The sequence below is a fragment of the Tauraco erythrolophus genome, chromosome 10 (genome assembly GCF_009769465.1).
Source record: "Tauraco erythrolophus isolate bTauEry1 chromosome 10, bTauEry1.pri, whole genome shotgun sequence".
NCBI lineage: Eukaryota > Metazoa > Chordata > Aves > Musophagiformes > Musophagidae > Tauraco > Tauraco erythrolophus.
In genome coordinates this window covers 7,095,990-7,116,908 of record NC_141474.1, presented here as the reverse complement: position 1 = coordinate 7,116,908, position 20,919 = coordinate 7,095,990, and the positions used below count along the sequence as shown (strand labels likewise).

The following is a 20,919-nucleotide window of genomic DNA, read 5'->3' as shown; positions in this document are numbered from 1 at the left end:
CGTACAGAGAATATACTGACACGCAGATTGTGGCACTGACATGGTTTAGTGGTGGACTTGGCAGTGTCAGGCTTATGGTTAGACTCTAAAGGTCTTTTCCAATCTAAATGATTTTATGATTCTATGAAAACATAAAACATGTTCTTCTATGTTCCTCACTGCAAAATTCCCTCTTAAAGGGTTGATCATCTAAGGAAAAAAAAGTAATGTAGCACCATTGTGGTACATTTTATATCTTCCAACACTTCTTAGATCAGCCTTGCTTAGAACATGAGTAAACTGGTAATTTTTTCCATAAGTAACAACCCTCGGGTCTCAAGTCAGGCACTGAAAATCTATGTAGATGGTTGTTTTGCCACACAACCAGCTGCAGTTGAGCTTGGGTACTGTACTCCTGCCTTGCAGGCTTGCACAGGTCTGTTTGTAACACTCCAGCTGCTGAGGAGCACTGGGGCATGAGATGGCATAGGCCAGTTTAGCACCAGCTGGATATACTCAATCAGCCAAGTGAATGAGGGTACAAGGCCTTCAAACAAAACCACGTTCATGGAAGCGAGCAATTCTGATTTGAACAAACCGACGGAGAAAACAGTATACCCTTTGCTCTACGATGTCTAGTTAAAAGAAAGCTCTGCTTCTCTATGAAAAGGTCTGCTTCTCTTCACATCTTTGAATTTTTTCTTTCTACATCTGAAACAATGAAAGCCTACAGCTAATTTTCTCCACTGGTTTAAATAACCTCAAATTGATGCATTTACTTGGGTCAGTGCTGCATTAGATATATTACAAAATACAACTCAAGCTCTCCATAGAGACTCCTGTTTTCATTTTTGTGAAGTCTCCTGTTCAAGGATAACAAGAGCACCCACTATTTACCAGCACGACCGTGTGTCATATTGAAAACGCCCTTCTCTTGTGCAGATGCCCCTGTCTCCACTGATCAAAAAGGCGTTCCAGAATCACCTTGATCTGTGTCTCAAGATTAATTTCATCCAGAAGAGTTAAGCCAGACTTTCCCTTTGTGTATCAGATTTTGCGTTGCCCTGTCTCACTTCTTCCTTCCCAGAAAAACTTTTAAGCCTAGGGTTTATTACCTCCATACCTTAATCACTTACTATGTGACAGCACATCAGAACAACATCTTCTCCATCCCCCACTGAGCAGCACAGTCTAATCACTTAAAATGTTTCTCTGGAAGTCATCCTTTCAGATTCCTGTACTTTATTTTAGGTAATAAAAGGCCTAAAGGAATTCTTACATAGTTCATTTTTACAAGGTCTAGGAAAATATCCCGTATTCACTATTTTTTCCCATGAAATCCACCCATATTCTATTCTCCTGAGAGCAAGATGCAATCTTTGAAGGAGAGATTACAAAACTCAGGGTTGCTTTGGTTTCTTAATTCTGCAAGGCAGAAATTAATCTATTACATTTCAACAATTTAATTTGCTATAGAAAAGCAATGTTGGTTATTTTGTTTTTTTTTTCCACAATGATGTAAAAAAATCTGGGTAGGATTCAATAAAACTTTGAAGAAATCAAACCCCAAGGCACTTTCAGCATGCAGTCTCATGGTTAAATACCAAAGGCCCATATAAAGCTCACTGAAGACAACAGAAACATCTTTGTTGAGTTCAAAATCAGGCTTAGCATCAGTATTTTTCAGTCATAATGAATTTGTTTTATCCTAAGAGAACAAATAGGAAGAAATAAAACTAAGTTACCATGAGACAGTATGGTGGGTGTTACTCCGATGTCAGAGTGTATTCTGTCTGTCTGCTTAAGAACATCTGGCCGCATCTTGAGGAAAAAAAAAGAAAAAAAAAATCTCAACTTTTTGCATGAAAGTGTGCTTTCTCAATGACATTAAAAAGAGTTTTTACTTTTTTAATGCGAACAAAGAAGAAAAATGTTGTTCATTTCTTTATCTACACTTATTCTACACAAATGTCGTCAATTTCTTCTACGCTTACTCTACCATATATTTAACCTGTGAACACTCCACACTTCTGTCTTCTCTCTTGTTCTGTTTACTCACCTGCTTCACTCTTTCTTTTCATGCTTTCAACTCCACTGTTCTCTTCCTATTCTGCTTTTCTCAGCAAGTCCCATGCTCTTTTCCTGGTATTGTCCTTTTATTCTGGAACCCAAACAACAATCCCTGCCCCTCAAATAAGTCTTGAAACGAATCATCTCTGCAAACCCCACACAACGGTTTTACTGAATTTGACAAAAACAAGCACAAATGAAAATCCTATCTTGAGAAAGTACAGAGAAGGTTCAAAAAGCCAACAAGAAAGACACTGCTGCCTCTAGTTCTATGTGTTAGCTGTTTAGTTTCTACCCAAATGGACAGCAGGACCCTTAGGCAGCTGAGGATGGGCCTGCTTTACCTCTATCATGGATATGAGAATAAATAGCTTAGAGGAATCTCCATTCAGGACTAGATGCTGCCCTGATACAAACTGCAGTCCATTAAGATCATTTCTGATACCACGATGCTGTTTGGTTGTTCTTTAGAGTGGCTGGGAAACACAGCAAAGGGACAAAGGATTCAGGTGCTGGCTACACAGTCTATCTTTTCCAAGATGATTTTGGATTTCCATCCACTTGCCTGAGGCTGGCGTTACAGCAGTATCACCCCCACACCTCCTGCATTGGTGGCTGAGCAACAGTGCTGCTGACCCAAGAGGATAAGTTTCAAAACACCTTGCTGACCACGGCTGCTTTTAGGCTGGGCTTAGCTAAGAGGTGGTGCTGAGGAAATGCGACAGCTCCAACAGCCATAATGTGGCAGGACACCACAACAGCCTCTCTTCAATCTTTTGCTAAATATGGCAAGCGGAAACATACAAAGCCCCGTTATTCCTGATACTTGCAGCTTCCTGAAGTACTATGTATGAAACAGGTCCCACTGTAAGAGCAGGACTGTTTCTTGACTCCCTTAGGGATCCAGGACCTGTGGCTATGCCCGACCTGGAGCCTCAGGTCACCACTAACTTTGCTGGGGAACCAGTCTCGCCCGGCCTGCCCCGCGCAGCCTGCAGTCCACCACCTTTGGCCCTCCCGTGAAGAAGCGGGCCAACACTGAGGCAGCAGCTGGGGTTGATAATGGCCCTACCGGGCTGCCGAGGCCAGCAGGGCCGCCGCGGCCCTCAGGGGCGGTCAGCTGCACCCCTGATCTGCGAGGGGCCGAGGAGCCTACCTAGCGCGGCGCGTGGAGGCTGCTGCCTGGTCACTGCGCCCAGAGCGGGCACCTCCAGAGGTGCCAGCGGGGTTCCAGGTGCCAGCGGCTGGGGCGGAGACGCGGCGCCAACCGGGAACACCGCCTCACACCTCGGGCGCGGAGCGGCGGGACAGCGCCTCCCCCGCGCCTGCAGGGGGCGCCCCGCCCGCCGGGCGGGCGGGACGCAGGGGCCGCGCAGTGCGCATGCGCGCTGGCCGCCGCGGGGCTGTGGCGGCGGCGCGTGCGCGCTGGGAGCCCGCGGGGCGGGGCTGGCGCTCACCCTGGTAACAAGCACAGCTGAGGGGCCGCGCCCTGCCCAGGCCTCCCCCGCCGCCATGCAGGGCGAGGATGCCCGGTACCTCAAGAGGTAACCGGGGTGGGGGCTGGCCTGGTTATGGGCGGGAGACGGCTGTTTCGGGGCCGAGGCGCGGTGGGAGGTGGAAGGGGGCCGTGGGGCTGAGGCGCGGCGGGTCGCGGTGGGGGCTGGGCGCGGGGCTGAGGCGCGGCAGGTTGTCCTGAGGGGTGGCGTGGCGTCGGGTGGGGCGTTGTGGGGTGGGAGACATTGCAGGGGGCGAATGGGAGATTGTGGGCTGGGGGAGTGAGGCCTTTTAGCCTTTGGTGGGGGCTGAGTGGGAAGCTGTGGTGTAGGGAGGCAGGAAGGGGGTTGTGGGGAGGGGATGGAGCGTGGGGCTGAGGTGTTGTAGGTGTAGTGGGGGCTGGCTTGGGGACGGATGAGAGGTTGTGAGTGGGGAGGTGAAAACGGAGAGTGTTTTGAGGGGGGAGATCATGAGGTGAGTGGAGGCATTGGGATTGAGGAATGACTGGTTTGGAAAACGGCTGGAGGTTATGGTGTGTGGGTAGAGGTGAGTGGCTTGAGGGTAGGAGATAGATTTGTTTGGGGCAGGCTGAGGGGTGGCTGCCTGGTCTGGTGGGCAGGAGACTTAGATGGGGACTGGGAGGCTGGGTTAGGGATGAGTGAAGGTTATAAAGTGGGCTTAGGGTAGATTCAGAGATGGTGACGTGCTGGTGGTAACTGGTTGGGAGCAGGTAGTAGTTTGGAGGGATGCACTGGTTTGGGGATGGCTGTGGTGTCATTTTGTGGTGTGCTCTTGGGATGAGGCTCTGAGGTAGCAGCAAGTTGAGAGGAGAATAGGTGCTATTAGGAGATGATTGGAAAGGGTTGTGTGAGTATTAGAGGTTGGGAAGGGGCAGGTGGTTGCCTTGGGGAACAGTCAGGCTGGGGACTGGGGAGGGGATATTAGGCAGTAAGGGCAGGTTCAGGGTGCAGCTGGGAGAGATGAACTGATTTGGAGGAGATTAGTTAGAGTACGGCATGGCCGACAGGGGGACAGGTGGTGAAGTGAGATGAATGGAATGGTTTGGGAGTTGGGATGGACCTGAGAGGTAACGATCGTATATAAAGTGGGTGATCTGGTTTTGATGATGATGAATGAGTGGTGCCTTTATCTATCTGTTTGGTAGTGAGACCAGTCAGCCTGAAGAACAGGGTCTGAGTAGGCAACTATTGGATCTCCATCAGTTGTTTCAGAGCAAAAGTGCTAGCAATCCCAAAAGATGTCAGACCATCTAGACCTCTGTTAAGATATGATGTGTGAACAGTGTTACTTTCTCCTGTCACACAGGTGATTTTATCCATCACATGTTGAATCCTGTGGAGTTCTTAGTCTTTCCTTTTTTTTTTTTTTTTTTCCTTCCTTTCGAGTTATTAGCATTTGCAGAACTTGCTGTTTAAGCTGTCTGGGTCTTGCCTTTTTTTTATTTCTCCTCATATGCCACATATTAAGATCTGTAATTAGAAACAGTGGGAAAGAAAACCTCTTGATAATCTTTGAACATTGGTTCTGTCATATAAATGTGATAACAGGTAAAAAACAAATGGCCACTTGTTATTAAATAGATGTAACTTTAAAGCAGTGCCTGTTTTTCATGTTCTGTTTGTGCTGTCTGATGTGATTTTGGAGTCATCTTTATTTTTTAGTCATCCCTGCAACAAATGTAGTTTTCTCTCTTTAGGGAGCACAAACTAAAAAACATCCACTGTGCTGTCTAACGTGACTAGGCTTGTGTGCAAGCTTGGTACTCCTCTGATCCCTGTTTCCCTTTGTCATCTTCCATGTGCAGTCCCCCTCCCACCAAGTCTGACTTGCTAGGATTTGTTATTGGATTTTCAGTGTGTGTAATTTGTGCTGCTTGTAATTAGGATAGTTTAGTTTTTCTTTTTCCTCCTGAAGGAATTAGTTAATAAAGGGTATTCACACACCAGCTTTGGTTATGTGAGCTTGGCTAGCACAGCTTTTGTCTGTAGAAAAGGCCTTCCTCTTTTAAACCTTTAACAGAGCAGGCATTCTTGTTGACAAAGCAGACAGTGAAGTGAAAGGATGGGTCAATGTGTGCGAGAGCTCCCCGCTGTATTGCTGCTTCTACTAGTTATAAGAATGTATTTTTAAGTGTCCTAAGTGACTTACAAACTCAAGATGGATAGAAAATCAGTCAAGTAGATTTTGTTGATTTGAGGGGGAGGGATTGTTTAAATAAAGATTTATTTATCTTTTTTTTGTGATGCTGGCAATCTGAATGTAGTGTTTTCCAAATGGAAACAACTTTAGTGGCTGGGTACTGCATTTTAGCATAGATCTTCAAGCAATTCGCAAGGTAAGATTTTGCAGAGAGGGAGCTTGAATGTGAATTGATTTGTGACTTGGTTAGCTAGAAAATAGCTCAAGTAGTGAGAGTGGTCATCAATGTGAGAGAGCAAAAAATCTCTGCAGCTTTAAGTTCTTCAGCTTGCCCACCTGCCCCTCTTAAGGAAAAAAATAAATATAGGAAATGCTAAAACTGTTTAAGCAGTCTTAAACTGAGATTCTACTGGTCATTAAGCTCATCAGTAGTTTGCTGCTGCCAAAAGGAGGAGGTCTCACTCTTTCCTCTTTATCCCTGCTCATAGATAGGAAGTGTTATTCCCTTTCTATAGAGCACTTTAATTCAGTAACGCATTGAAAAACTCCCTCTGCCCAAGACACGACAGGTTTTCTGTTGGATTGCTGGAAGAGGCTGTGAAAGGGTTTGAGCCCTCACACTGAACCAAGGTGACTGCCAGGAGCAGGGAAAACATGGGAAAATCTAATCCTTTTGGCAATGATGAGCTGTTACTTCAGCTTAGTTCTTGTGAAACTACACCAAACTCCTTCAGGCTCACTTGTTCTCTACACATCCTTTTCTTTATATCTGTAAATATTACCAAGCTGTCACTTAACAGAGGTTTGACTGCCAGGAGGAGCATTTGTGATTGGCGTCTTCTGGTAAGTCTAAGTATGGACGAAATATATTTGGGGGTGAGGAGTGACAGCTGATTTCCTTTGAAATAGATTTGCCATAAGCTTTCTGCCCTGCAAGGCTGGACCTTATAGAATCATAGAATGGTTTGGGTTGGAAGGGACCTCAAAGATTACCTAGTCCTAACCCCTGCCACGGGCAGAGACACCGTCCACTACACCAGGTTGCTCAAAGCCTTATCCAACCTGTCCTTGAACACTTCCAGGGATGGGGCATCCACAACTTCTCTGGGCAACCTGTTCCAGTGCCTCACCACCCTCGATGTGAAAAATGTCTTCCTTAGATCTAATCTAAATCTCCCCTCTTTCAGTTTAAAGCCATTGCCCCTTGTTCTGTCACTACATACCCTTGTAAAAAGTCCCTCTCCAGCTTTCCTGTAGGCCTCCTTTAAGTACTGGAAGGCTGTGATAAGACCTTGTGAGAACAGACTGTAATGAAGCATCTACTTCAAAGAACTGTTAAAGGGAAAAGCCGCAAGTCTCTTCAAAAAAATCTTAAGTGATAGATGAAGTTCTCCTACAATCTCATCAAGGACGATGCTGCTCTTTAGCAGTGAGATATATTTGTTTGCCTTGTATCCTTATGTCTTTGTAAGCCTAGTAGTGGAACTAGACTCCTCATTTCCCACAGCGGACCTTTCTGTGGTTTGTGGGGTTTTTTGACCATCTGTATCTCAAGAAAAAAGTATTTTTTTGCAGTTGTATTCTACAGAAGGGAAAGCAGCCACTATAGTAACTGGAGACACACGTTTCAAATGTTTTCCGAAGAGAGTGGTTACGCTGAAGGCTGCACCTGGATTTGCCAACATTTCCAGTTCTGAGGCTGAAATAATTTTCCCTGACCTAATTAACCCAATGCCATGGCTAGCTGCTATCTCATTTATGCTGGTACAACTGCTGGTGATTCAAATTCTTGTAATTAATTCTTGATTTTTAACTGTTAAGATTTAGTGAAGACACCTGTAAATATGTTAATTGACATGATCTGTCTGAAAAAATAACAACACCCAAACAAAACCCCAAAACAAACAAGAAAAAAACCTACCCGCACACCAAAACCCAAACCCACATTAGGGGGTTGTTTTTCATCTGCAGTGTTTCAGCAGCCTGGTTTATGGTGTGGCTGTGCATACTCTGTTGGCAGTACCAAGGGGAAAAGGGGCAAATGTCAGTTTTACCGCCAAAGGCAGAAATATGTAAATATATTCTCTGGTTAATGGTTCTGCCATCATTTGAAAACAGAAATGAGGTGTAGCTTCGTGGCCTTTTATCCATGGCCTATCCTCGTGGCCCTTGTATATTTTCATGGACATGGAGTTGCTGACAGAAAGGATGAGAGAGCAGGACAGGCCCTTTTGACAGTGACATACCCAGAGTCACTGGGTATTCCTGGAGAATACGTTTCCGAAATATCTGTAGCTGTATAAAGCAGATAGACATGCTTGATTTATACCTGTGGGTGGCAGCTGTTGATCTGATAATCCCCTGAGCCTCACAATGAGGTGAAGAATGGTAGTGAAGAGGTTTGTGCTTCAGGAGAGAATAGTTAATTTGAAATTTAAATTTTTGTAATTGATTCTTGGTAGATTTCTAACTGTGAAGATTTAGCTAATCCTATCAAAAGAGTCTTTGAGGAAAACTTTCCTTTTGTAAATGATTGTACTCGTACCACTAGATCGATGCCACTAGCGGAGGATTTTGCAATACTGACAAGGTAACAGGGAATCAACTGGGAAATTCACCATCTCTATGAAATGCATCTTTTTCCTGATCATTTTTCCTTAAGAGAGATGGGAGACTTACAAATCAAAAATTTATCCTGTTTCTTCCTTATTTAACTTCTGTGACTAAGACTTGACCAAAGGCTTGGGTGTTTCTGTGTGCACTAAAGGCAGGACTTGAGAATATGACGCTAGCACTGAGCTTTGGTGCAACTGTGTGAAATTAAGAAATATGGTGTGGAAGGAGGGTGATGCTTGGGTCTAGAGTTGGGATAAAACTGGAGACAGGTCATTGTTACTGATCCATGTACTGATATGTGTTCTGAGCTTTTCATTTAACCAGTAATTTATTTATCCCTTTCTTCATGGCAGGAAGGTAAAAGGAGGCAACATAGATGTGCATCCGTCTGAGAAAGCCCTCATTGTCCACTATGAAGTGGAAGCAACAATTCTGGGAGAGACAGGAGACCCCATGCTGGGAGAGCGCAAGGAGTGTCAGAAAATGTAAGGTCTCAGCAAGTTCTGATAGCTCTTTGTGTTTTTCATAAAGTCACAAATTCAGTAACTGAAAGCATCAACAGCCTGTAAGAAATAATATATTCTAATCTAATATTCTATTCTAATCTTAATCTATAAATAATATATTCTAATAACGTATGTGTGCGATACTTCTTTGCGGCCTGGTGTGCTATTTTTTGGGGTGTATTGCAAATAAATTACTGACTGCTGTGTCTAAGATGTTCATAAGGGATCTGTTCATACAGCTGCATTTAGTGTTGCTGCATTGCCTGTTGAAGTTGTAGAGAGCCACTGCTTTGACGTTACCTGTGTAAGCCATGGCACAGGCATTGGAGGACTGAAGATATAAAAAAATTAAAAACTGAAGGAGACCTGTCTCTGTTGCAGCATTCGGCTAAAGAGTCTTAATGCAAACACAGACATTGCTTCCCTGGCTCGAAAGGTGGTTGAAGAATGCAAGCTCATTCACCCCTCCAAACTTGCAGATGTAGAACAGCTGTTATACTATCTGCAGAATCGCAGAGATGCCTCAGCAGGAAAAGGTAAATAATTATCGGAACTTGGGACTGGGATGCTTCAGCATTGAGGTTTTTCTAGCTGAGGTCCTAACTTGCTTGATGTACGAGTTCTTTGGAGATAGAGCAGGGAAGAGGTGTGGTTAAATCACACTTGGAAAAAATTACTATCTTGGAGCAAGTAGGGTGGGGAATTATCATTTTAAAAACCAAAGTTTAATTTTTCAGTTAGTTAAACTTTGTGTTGATGCTTCTTACTGGCTGCTGCTTTAGCAGGGCTTTAGAGATATGGATTCTGCTGTTTGGTGCAGCCTCTTCATGTTACATCTGTGCTTGCAGTGACATCAGAAGACTGTGCGAGAATCTTCGTCAGAAGATCTCAGTCATCATCTATTGCAAGAGTAGATAGTGTTCCTAGGCTGAATTTGCACTGTCTGTAAAGCTGGAGTGAGGAATTTCTGTCTGATATGCTTCGGTACAGTGTGGGGTAATCCTCTTGTCTTCTCATAAGTTCCTGGTGAACAAGTTACTGAGAACAGTGATTCCCTACTCTAATGCCAAGGCATTTTGGTGGTCCTGTTTGTGTCTTAAGTTCATCTTAAACTTTCTGCTTAGGGGACAGTTTCATATTTAACATCTGGTCCTGTATTATCTTGTTGTTAGCAAGGTTTCTTGCAATCACAAAATGGTAAGCTTTGTTCTCGAGGTGGCTTATCTTAGTGGGATGAGTTTAAAACAAAGATTAATGTTATTGATGTACTTCGATTGTAACTGCTTTGGGTGTTTTACCCTCTTTTATTCTGCGTATACATGTCTTGGTGTATCGCAGGGCAGCTTTGCCACAGTGTTCAAGCAGAGTCAAAGCTGCTAAGGTATCTTGCTGTGGAAGTGAGCTTTGTCAGTCTGGGCTGTCCCCTGAGCTGACTGGGCTGTAACCGATCGCTTAGACTGAGGAGTCAAAAGCCATCTGAGGGTTTATTTTGCTCCCTGTGGGATGTTCAGCTTCAGAAACATGGCATGCCTTAGTCGTGTTTGTCTGACAGGTCAGCTGGACTCAAAAGAACTTAGACCTTGATTTAACCAGAATGGTTGCTGTGGATGGATGTTTTTTATTTATGAATATGCATAACTTAACTGCAACCATGTCTTTTTCTTTATAGAAAAGAAAGAGAAGTCCAGTAAGCCAAAAGATCCACCCCCATTTGAAGGAATGGAGGTAAATATTGGTGTTAGAGAAATGCAAACCCCATTTACTTAAGTAAGCCGTTATATAAGGGAGAGGGGGAGAGGAAATGCTGAATTCTGGGGGTTTTCGCTTCTTGTTTTTAAACAAAGAACTTGGTTTGGAAATATTGCACAATGGAGTAAAAATCATCTCCATAATGGGTAAAATATTTGACTTGCATGCTTTCTCCTCAAACTATAGCATGCAGCAGGATCGCAAGTGAGGTCTGGAACATCGGACAGGACACTGGGAGTCATGTCTGAGCATCCTTTGTTTTTTGTAATTAAATCTTCTCAGATTTCCTGGTGTTCGTTGGCAGTGATTCTGGATGTGTTGATTTTTTTTTTCCTTGTATTTTGTTTTTTCCCTAAGATCTTAACAAAGCTGTGCACTCTTTTGTCTTGTGATTAACGCATGTCATGATTGATTGTCTTGAATTGACATCTCTCTGAAATCCCTACTTATGACTGCTTTCAGATTGATGAAGTTGCCAATATCAATGACATGGATGAATACATTGAGCTACTGTACGAGGACATTCCTGACAAGGTGCGCGGCTCTGCCCTCATCCTGCAGCTGGCTAGGAATCCTGATAATTTAGAAGAACTGCTTATCAATGGTAACTTTAAAACCCAGTGATAACTTCTCTTAATGTTGTGCTGCTTATTTGTGATGCTTTCTTCTCAAGGGAAAAGTAGTCCACTTTTAATTTGGGATTTTCTGTAGTTTACTAGGCTTTGCTTCTCAGTACATAATAAGCTGGCTGCCAAAGCCCTATTGCATCCATTCTATGATTGGATCTCTCTAGAAGTGTATGCTGCTTAGGCTGTTTTAGGTGGACCTAATACAGAAATCTTCCTGGCTTCAGCTGTTTTTTCTCATCTTTACTTATTTTGATGTTAAATTAACTTCAGTTGGTGTTGCTGATGGACATAAGAGAATGTAGAGTTGTATCCTGAAGATCAGGAAACTTGCTTTGAAAATGGAATTCGCAGGCTGACATAAGTATAGGTGTCCAGTTTCCAAGGGAATGAATAAATTGTATGTGCATGCATCACTTAAGTGTCTCACTAGCACACCATACTCCTTTTGCTTATGGATCCATTGAAAAATCTCATCAGAATGCATGATGTGACATTCATATTGTTGTCATTTTGTGTCTGCATGCATAGGGGCTGTGCCATGTGCATTTCAAGAGCTACATCAGTGTGGAATAGTGTGTGTTTGTAAATATGTATGTGTACATGTATATACATCCTTATTTCCCATTGCCCCCTCTCTTCTGGGGGGAAAAAGGGACCCCTTATAGTCTGTAAAGGTGTCAGACAAATGAAAGATGAAGGCAATCCAAACCAGACCTCCAAAGTGATGGTAGGTTCATGTCTTGTTAATGTAGTAATTTTTTTCCTTGCCCCCCTTCTCTCTTACTGGGCCCTTATACCCCCACATTCCTTGAGTAAATTATGACTTCAATATGTACTCTACCCATCCTGCAATGTCAGCTAGCAAGATTGTTGTGAGAATTGGAATGGGAGGGGTATGGTAAGCCATCAAATAACCGCTTGTCCCTGTGAGTTGTTGCAAATATTCTAGTGCTTGAAATTGCCAGTTACTGCTTTTCTCATTCTGATCATGTGTAGGTGAAGACAAACTAGATAAGGGAAAGTAGGTGGAAAGGTAAGTGGTTCAGAGAGGAAAAGTAAGCTGAAGTGTGACAAGAAGAAATGAAAACCAAATTATTAAATAATACAAACTTGTTATGGGGGGAAAAATAGAAAGAAGTGGATGAAAAATGATAGTTGTCAAGGTAGAACTTAAAGAGGATTTGGAAGTGAGCATGGTGATGTTCTAGGTAGGGGCCACAGTGTAGTATGGAACATACAGCTGGCAGAAGCCACAAGATTTTAAGATTAGTGGTAGTTTTAAGGCTACCTTAGTGCTTGGTTGCAGTTTCCTTGCATGTCACTTCTTCTTAGAGTTTGTGACTGGATGACCACCAATGATACTGTCTGTTTTAGAGCTGTCTCTACACAGATCTTGTGAGCAGTGTTACATGTTAAAGTGAGATACCTCTGAAAATCTTCCACTAGAAAACTGACAGATGTAGAATAAGGAATATTGAAATTCTGAGTCCCACAAGACAAAAAGAGGGAGGTGAAATGCGATGCTCATCTAAATCTTGTTTCACTTCAGAAACTGCCCTGGGTGCATTGGCTAGAGTGCTGAGGGAAGACTGGAAACAAAGTGTGGAACTTGCTACCAATATAATTTATATTTTCTTCTGCTTTTCAAGGTGAGTGCAGAGCCTCCGTGTGTAGGGACATAAGGAACTTCTCTCTGCTTTGTGGCTCTTCATCTGTTTTCTGTGCTGCACTACAAAACTGCACTGAAACGGGAAAAAAAATAATTGCTGAGATGGAAACACTTGTTATTAATGACAAAATTGGGGCATAAAAAGAACCCCCACAGTGAGGTAGTGTGTACTGGAGCTGGGAAGAAACTGGTAAGGATTCTGACCCGTAGTTTATAGGCCGAGGTGCCACCTGGGAGAAATGGTATTCAAAACTGAAGTGAGTACTTGCTCTTATTTAGATATGCCAAAGTTTCAGTTTACCCTGCCTAGAGATAACTAAAATAGAATTTGCCTTGCAACTTGATTTTAGACTTCTATTATATTTCTAGTGAGTAAAGGGTCCTCCGAAGCACTTAGAGTATGAAAAGTGGGGCTGATTGGAAAACACTTTCCTTTATGCATGAAAATTGGAATGTGTTTTTGTTTTGCCTTGGAACAACACACTGATGCTTGTCCTTCTACAAGTTTGGCAAAAATGCTCCTTTTTTCAGGAATTGGTTTTGTTTTGTAATAGTTTTCCAATAGAGCAGTGTTATAACGAGGCACAGAGTAAATACTCTTTTTAATACTTCATGTGGTGCAGTGTTGGGACATTGCTGCCATAGATGTCAAAACAGGTTTGGGGTTGTTTGCATTTATTTTTTTCCTCACAGGTGTTTTTTCTTCAATGTAGTTTTTCGCAGTTTCATGGAATAATCACACACTACAAAATTGGAGCTCTGTGTATGAATATCATAGACCATGAACTGAAGAGACATGAGCTTTGGCAGGAAGAACTTTCTAAAAAGAAGAAAGCCGATATCCTTTTGATATGCTGGGGTAGCTTCGATGGCTTCTGGCTTGTCCTGATAGCTGTTGTTGAGCATACAGCAACTTCTGTGAAAGCAGCAGAATTTACTAGAAAGTGCAAAATATAATTCCAGATATGAAAAAGACCAGGAGTGACAATTTTGGGCTGTTGAAGAGATTTAGTTGAAGTTAATAAAAAAACCCACAAAAAAATTATTATTTTGTCAGCAGTATGTGTTAGGAACGTTCTTGCTGACTTTTAGGATGTAATACATCCAGGAGTAGGAGGAGAAAAAAAAAAAATCATGCCATAAATTACAGGCATAGCAAGCTGTTGCTGAGGTGGTGTCTTTACACTGGCTCTTCCATAGGTCTCTTGCTTTTTGCTGGTGATTGAATAACACCATTGAGGACAATAGTCATCTAGACTGTGTAACTTTTATCTGACTTCCTTAACTTCAGCATTTACTTGATGAAGATCCTGAAAATCAAACCCTGAAAAAGGACTATGAGAAAACCTATAAGAAATACCAAGGGCTGGTTGTCAAGCAGGAACAGCTGCTCAGAGGTACCAAATCCGAACAGCAAATTGTTTCCTGGTTGGTGAATGTGGGTAGGCGGTTCTGTTGGATGCTAGTTGTAACCAGGAGGTCTTAAACATGCTGAACGTGTGGATGAATATGGAAGAGCATTGCCAAAGAATAGGGAGAAGATGAGTCCTTAATCAGATTGTTTGACAGTATGCTAACAATTTTTGAAGTGATTTGTTAGTCTAAGAAGAAAAAATAGCAAAAGTGATCCACTTAACTTTTCTTTGGTTGTGATGTTGGTTTGGGAGGAGTTGGGTATTTTGGTTTTGTATGTTTGTGGGGTTTTTTTAACTTAGCCTGTATCTGACTCAAGTTGAATAGTTTTCACTCAGATTTTTGCACTAAAATACACTTAATGTGAGATTGAAATGATCTGAGTGGCAAAGCTTTCCTGGGAAGGGCTTTTTAATGGTTCCCATTGAAATTGAAAGAAAAAAAATATAAAAAACTTCTAGTGATTTTTTTTTTTTTTTGCAAAGCCACTATTAGAATTAATCTTCTTAATGCTTTCTAAACTGGAATAAAAAGCATTCATGGTCAGTTTCCTTCAAAATGCAATGGGAAGACAGTGGAATGCTTCTGAAAGTCTTAAGCACTTAATGTGTATGTAGAGACTTGTTTAGTTCTGTTGTCTTTGACCTGTTGGTATGATTTGTATTGGACTTTGTTAGTGGCACTTTACCTGCTCCTAAATCTTGCTGAGGATACTCGCACCGAGCTGAAGATGAGAAACAAGAACATTGTCCATATGTTAGTGAAAGCACTGGACCGTGATAATTTTGAGCTGCTTATCCTGGTTGTATCTTTCTTGAAGAAACTCAGCATTTTTATGGAGAACAAAAATGATATGGTAAGGCTCATAGCACTCTCCTGCAGTGTTTGAAAGGTGTGGACTCTGAAAACTTAGTGTGGTTGGAGGAGGGAAGAGGGAGACATTTCTGTCTTCACCCTAAATATCCATAGCACTGATTTACCTCTTTTGTTACTATTAAAATGAGTAAAAGAAAAGTAGTACAACATCCAGCCATAGCACACTGCAAAAGTTTCTGAAGAACTGTCATCCCAAACAGTGAAGCTGCCTCATGATACGTGAAATTCTAAATTTTGAAGTCAGGACCCCAAAGTCTTGTCATACCCCAACTTCTGGAGATGCCCATGACCTTTCCCTCAAACTAGACTCTTTTGAAAACGTATTGTTGTCTCTGTTGTGTAAAGTCTTGGAAGGAGAGGTAGTTACCCTTTGGCAGTTTGCTAGGCTAGTAGACTTATTTCCTAGGTCAACTTGGTCTTCGAAGGCACCTTCCTTCATGCTGTCAATAGCTCCTAAGGACTGGAGGCAGTGTTATTCTTCATAAGCTTTTTTTAGGTGAAGTCTCAAGCTTCTGAAATTGTAGCATGTTTTTTTGTGACTTTAAGCTCTAGCCAAGTATCTCCCTTACCGATTTCCCAATGGCTTTTAGTAGATACATGGCCTTCACTTCTGTACCTTTATGCTAATTAGTCAAATGAAAATAATAAATTTTCCTTATCCAAGAGGTAATCTGAGATTATTGTTACACTTAGATTGTGAGATGGAAATATCTGTGTAAATGCAATAGAATTAATTGCATCTTTGTTACTGGAATTGTATTTGCACAAATATACACTGAACACTGCAGACAAGACCTGCCTCCCTTATTCATATATAGGTATCCTATTTCTTAACAGAAGTCAGACACCAAGCGTGCGTCTTTTGGGGAATTTAGACTGTTTATCAGGTGATTGGTCATTGATTTAGTTTATGCTTGTGTAGTGCCCTGAAGGAGTTTATTAGGAAAATAAGGATTAGCTTTCCAGCCCACTGATTTGTTGGCACACTTTCCGCATTCCATTGGATTTAGTGGAAGGACAAACAGAACTGTTGAATTTATTTTATTGCAGAGTGTTTTAACAGTGTTGAAAAGACTTTTTGAAAAGATTTGTATGCTTCAGGTCAGCTGTTTGAGCATTTTTTTAGTGATTATGAAGATGATACTTTTTTCTCCACAGTATTATTAAGGAAAGCTACCTATGAAGGAGAAGGCGTTGGAATATTTATGTCAGGCGATAGCATAAAAATGTTGCAGGCAAAATGAACCAAGATTAGTTATGCAACGCCTGATTCTAAGTAAAACTGAATAATCTGTGTATTTATAGCACATTCTTTCCTTCGCTATTCAAGTGCCATGTTACATTCAGGGCAGTGAAGTTGGAGTTCTTACCTTTGATTATAAGCAATCAGATGGCATCTAGTCAGTTGTTTGATTATTGCACTCTCCCCACATCTGTGGAGAGATGCAGTTTCTTTTCTTCGTATTCGTTCTGTGTGTGTTTATAACTGCAAGGCTAGTGACATACGTGCAAGTTTGAAGAATGCAGAGTAATTTTATGTGCCTCCTTCTGGCCAAAGAAGGTTCTGGGAAACAAAAAATGAAGGCATTTAAAAGATTATGTCAAATAAAAGTGGATAAATGTTGCTTAAAAGATGATAAAAACTTTCTGAAGTCTTGCCAGTCAATGCTCAGATGTCTCTTCTGGCTGGTGAGGTGAGCATGATCTCAGGATCTGATACCACTTCTCAGTTCCTGGATTCCACTTCTTAATTTGAAAATGATACATGTTTCAAGATGACTTTCATGCTTTTATTGCATTAACGCACAGGACGGCATGCCTCTTAGAGCACATGCAAAGTTATGTCTAGGGGTTCATTTGAAATTCGTAATGAAAGGTCTCAGATTCTTTTTGGATGCCAATTTTCTGTCTGTCTTGGTTGAGTATCTCTTTGACTCTAATGTCAGTTGCTCCAGGGTTGCTTGTGTTTAAGTTTAAATGAGTTCGCTCCTCCTCCCAATCTCGTCTTGCAAGTGATGTCTCGACCACATTCTTGCAGTATTCCAACTGTGAGGAATATTTCCAAGACATCTGAACTCTTTGGTTCAGAATTTTTTTTAATCAGCATTACCCAGTAACCCAATCTAGAAGACTTCAACCACAAAGACATAAGCAAAGCTGCTTCAGATGAAAATGCATTGGCAGTTACACTTACGGGTACAAATTGGGTATGTATTTGCATATGCATGCATGTGAATATATGACACACTGAGAGGGCTTTTACGTAGAAAACAAAGCTAAGTTTACATGGATTATAGATTTCTCCTTTCCTTGATACACAGGTTGAAATGGATATTGTTGAAAAACTTGTGAAAATGGTACCCTGTGAACATGAAGACCTGCTGAACATCACTCTTCGGCTCTTACTAAATCTCTCCTTTGACACAGGCCTGAGAAATAAAATGGTACAAGTTGGTCTGCTTCCCAAACTCACTGCACTTCTAGGTATGTTTTCTTTCATTCTGACACAGACATTTCAGCAGGGACAGTGAAGCTGTTTGCATCATGATATAGTGTGCCTAAATGTTGCTATGTCACCTTTCCCTTTGCCAAAGAACTTCCTTGCTACTCCCCACTTTTTATCATTCAAATCGTCTTTTCACATGATTTAAATGGGAGTTTAAAATAATGTGATTCCTGGTAGATTTATTCCTAGGTTCTCTTAAACTGTTGAATGAATCTTCTGGTCTTTTAAAATAACTTTGATAGCTACCTGAAAACCATGGAAGCTGACACATGGGTGATGCTTGTAATTTTGAGGGACCATCTAGGAAAAACAGCCAGCAACTTCAGAGAGCTTAGCTGATGAAGATGCCAACTACCTCTTTTTCTTTTTTTAATGAAGTTCAGTATACTTGCTGCTTCTTGTTACCTTAATGGTCCAGATAGAGAGATCAGAAATTTCCTAGCTTTATCAGCTCCAACTGTAGGCAGAACTGATTTTTAGGCTTTCAGCTTGACAGTCTGCAACTTGTGTCAAGATGATGTGAGTACTTCAGATACAAGTGAAACCAGTCTGTAGAGGGAAGCCGTGGAGACAGTAAGGAGTTTGGAAAAAGTAGAGGATTGTCTGATTTGGTCATTGTTGTACACTGGAGTTATCAGGAGGGAGTTTTTATTGCTGCTCGTGTGTTCTTTGGCTAATACTATCTAGAGGCTGCTCTGTTAGATATACTAAATATTTAGCAGAATTTGATTGTAAGAATTGCTGAGTGTTCCTTTTTAAGTGGGAGTTGAGGATCTTGTATTATGGAGCCCTAAATGTGTGAAATGCTGATGGCAAGATACTGTTAAAGCTTTCTGAGATATGTTGGGTTTCAGATGTCCTAAATCGGTACAGCTGGTGTATCCAGATGTGAATGGATATTCCAGAAGTGGAATGCCACGGTGTGTTCTCCCTTAGCTTTGTATAGTCTCTTAGGATTGTTTGCCTTCTCAATTTTACATTCAACCTCAACATGGCCGCATTGCTGTTTAGTGTACAAGTTAACACTGTCAAAACTTACTCTGCTTTGGAAGCTTTAATCCTGTTGGTGACTAATACATCAGCTACCTGATATATCCTGAAATGCCTCATATCTTTTTATGCTTCCTGTGCCACAACCGTGTTTGCGCTTGATATTTTCCTCTGGGCTGAGCTGGGAGGAAGAGGAAAAATGGCATTTGCAATCCTCCTTCTCTGTACTTTTTTTCCTCAAGGCAACATTATTTGGCAGTAAACTGAAAAGTGGAAGCTGGTGAGGAAATGTGTTTTCTCTTGTTTGAGAGTGGATCTGGCTAGGTAGTCTGGTTCAGCTTGGATTGTAAGCTTTTTGGAGCAGGAACTTGTCTCTTTCTTTTGTTTGTACAGCAGCTAGCACTGTCGTCTAAGCCTAGGGCTTCTGGATGCTTGTCACCCCAAGCCATGGCATGACATAAATCACTGAGAAGACCCTGCTTCCCAAAATTCTTCATTTAGTGTTAGAGTCACACTACAGTTCAATATCTGCTTTCTAGTGTCCGACTTTAATGTAGAGAGGAGAATTTACTTTCAAATGCCATTTTCTTGGACTTCTAAGTAGGCCTGTGCAGAAGACATTTAACTCAGAAGAACTGGCTTCTAAGGTTGCAGCCTGTTCTCAAAGTGGTTGTTAGGGTAATCTACAGCAAGTTCTGCTAGTACTTCCAGAAGCTTCACTGTCTGTTTGGCTCTATGGGTGGTGGTTCTTTCCTTGACTTTGATGTGTTCGACCCTTTTCTTTTTTCCTCTTTTTTTTTAACCTCCTTCACAGAGACATGTGCTGTTTGCCCTAACTCCTTCTTGTAGAATTGCTTGATACTTATTTTGCAGTGTGCTGGTTAGAAAATGTAGGTTGTTAAGCCAGCTCTGTGATTTGTGGGACTCTTCTTGATGTGGTGATTCAAGCAATTCTCAAATGTATCACTTTGTGTATCCTGTCTCAGGGAAACCTGCAGCCTTAATAATAGAACAATCATATGCCAGATGCCCCTCTTACACAGGTTACTTGGGTATTAAACACACATTACTCAAGCCAGTACCCTTGGGCTTATGTTTGCAGGGCACCTTAAAGTGCTAACACACCTCAACAGCTGTTGACAAGTTACCGTACGGCTCCTAATGCCAAGAGGTCAAGTTTGTTGACTCAGCCTGCTGAAATTTAACATTTGTGCGTGCCGTGCATTTAAGACTTCAGCACTGGTTTGAGATGAGTATAAATTAAGTGTAGTAGGTGTTTAAGGCAAGAGTTGAGATTGCAAAGAATTAAAGGCCAGGGTTTGTCAGACAGCAGTTTAGGGCTGAGTGCTGAGGTGGCTGCAGTCTGCAGTTCTGGAAGGCATGCTGCTTTCCAGAGGGACACTTAGTGGCTTGGGAGCAGGAAGGCTCTAAACATAGGTGGAGGCTGGAAGTGGAGAGGATGGACTGACTTCAACTGAGCTATCAGGAATGGAAAAAGTATGCTATGGATATATTGGAGAAAGACCATCTTCTTTCTTTCCCTCTTGCCCCAGAGTGTTGAGGCTGCTGTTGAAAGCATGGACATGAGAAATTCTGCTTAATATTGGTTTCCATTTTAGTTAGCCTTTTCTTTTTAATAGTGCCAATGCCTGCTTCCCCATGTAGCTTTGCCAGTCAACACCACTTGCTCGTTTTCGCGGCTTCTCTTCACAAGTCTGAAGTATTGTATATGACAAGACTCCTCTTGCTCCCTCCAGGCACCCAAGTTAATCAACTACAGCTGTTCTTTGAGATCCAGAGCATAACAAAGAACTGGGTGCAGCTGAGGGAAATTTGGCTTCAGACTTGAGATCAGAAGCTGGAGCAGAGCTGTGGAGGCCTGTGAGGTACAGCCTGCTGTATTGAGGTTTTTCCATACACAAGCTGCTTGAAGAGGTACGAAATGAGATTTTGTTGATTTATGTCTTCAGTTCTTCAAGAAAACTTTGTAATTGTTGAGTCACCAAGGCTTTGCAGAGAATGTTTTTTGTGCTTGTGGCTTTAATACTTAGAAATTATATTTACAGAGTGATCTTTCTTTTTTTGTATGTTCTCCATGTGAATGCTTTATGTGCCAGTATAGTGAAGTATGGCTTCAGTGGATTAAGGTGAGAATTCTTGTGAATTCACCAAGTGGTTTAAACTACATGTTTGCCTGAAATGTGGAAAATGCAGATTCAGTGCCCTCTGATAATCCCCTCGGAATGAGAGACCAAAGCAGTG

The 20,919-nt window shown here is 41.9% G+C and overlaps 1 protein-coding gene across 1 annotated transcript in view; it reads left to right on the top strand.

The window, feature by feature from the left end:
• Nucleotides 1–3,561: 3,561 nt before the first annotated feature.
• The window catches only part of KIFAP3 (kinesin associated protein 3), a 69,267-nt gene continuing 51,909 nt past the window's right edge, over nucleotides 3,562–20,919 (top strand). Inside the window, exons 1-10 of the mRNA XM_086617370.1 lie at nucleotides 3,562–3,593; nucleotides 8,673–8,804; nucleotides 9,207–9,361; nucleotides 10,495–10,550; nucleotides 11,037–11,178; nucleotides 12,753–12,852; nucleotides 13,586–13,710; nucleotides 14,171–14,269; nucleotides 14,963–15,141; nucleotides 17,483–17,645. Of these exons, the coding sequence (XP_086473496.1) occupies nucleotides 3,562–3,593; nucleotides 8,673–8,804; nucleotides 9,207–9,361; nucleotides 10,495–10,550; nucleotides 11,037–11,178; nucleotides 12,753–12,852; nucleotides 13,586–13,710; nucleotides 14,171–14,269; nucleotides 14,963–15,141; nucleotides 17,483–17,645 (1,183 nt within the window). The remainder of the gene's footprint in view (nucleotides 3,594–8,672; nucleotides 8,805–9,206; nucleotides 9,362–10,494; nucleotides 10,551–11,036; nucleotides 11,179–12,752; nucleotides 12,853–13,585; nucleotides 13,711–14,170; nucleotides 14,270–14,962; nucleotides 15,142–17,482; nucleotides 17,646–20,919) is intronic.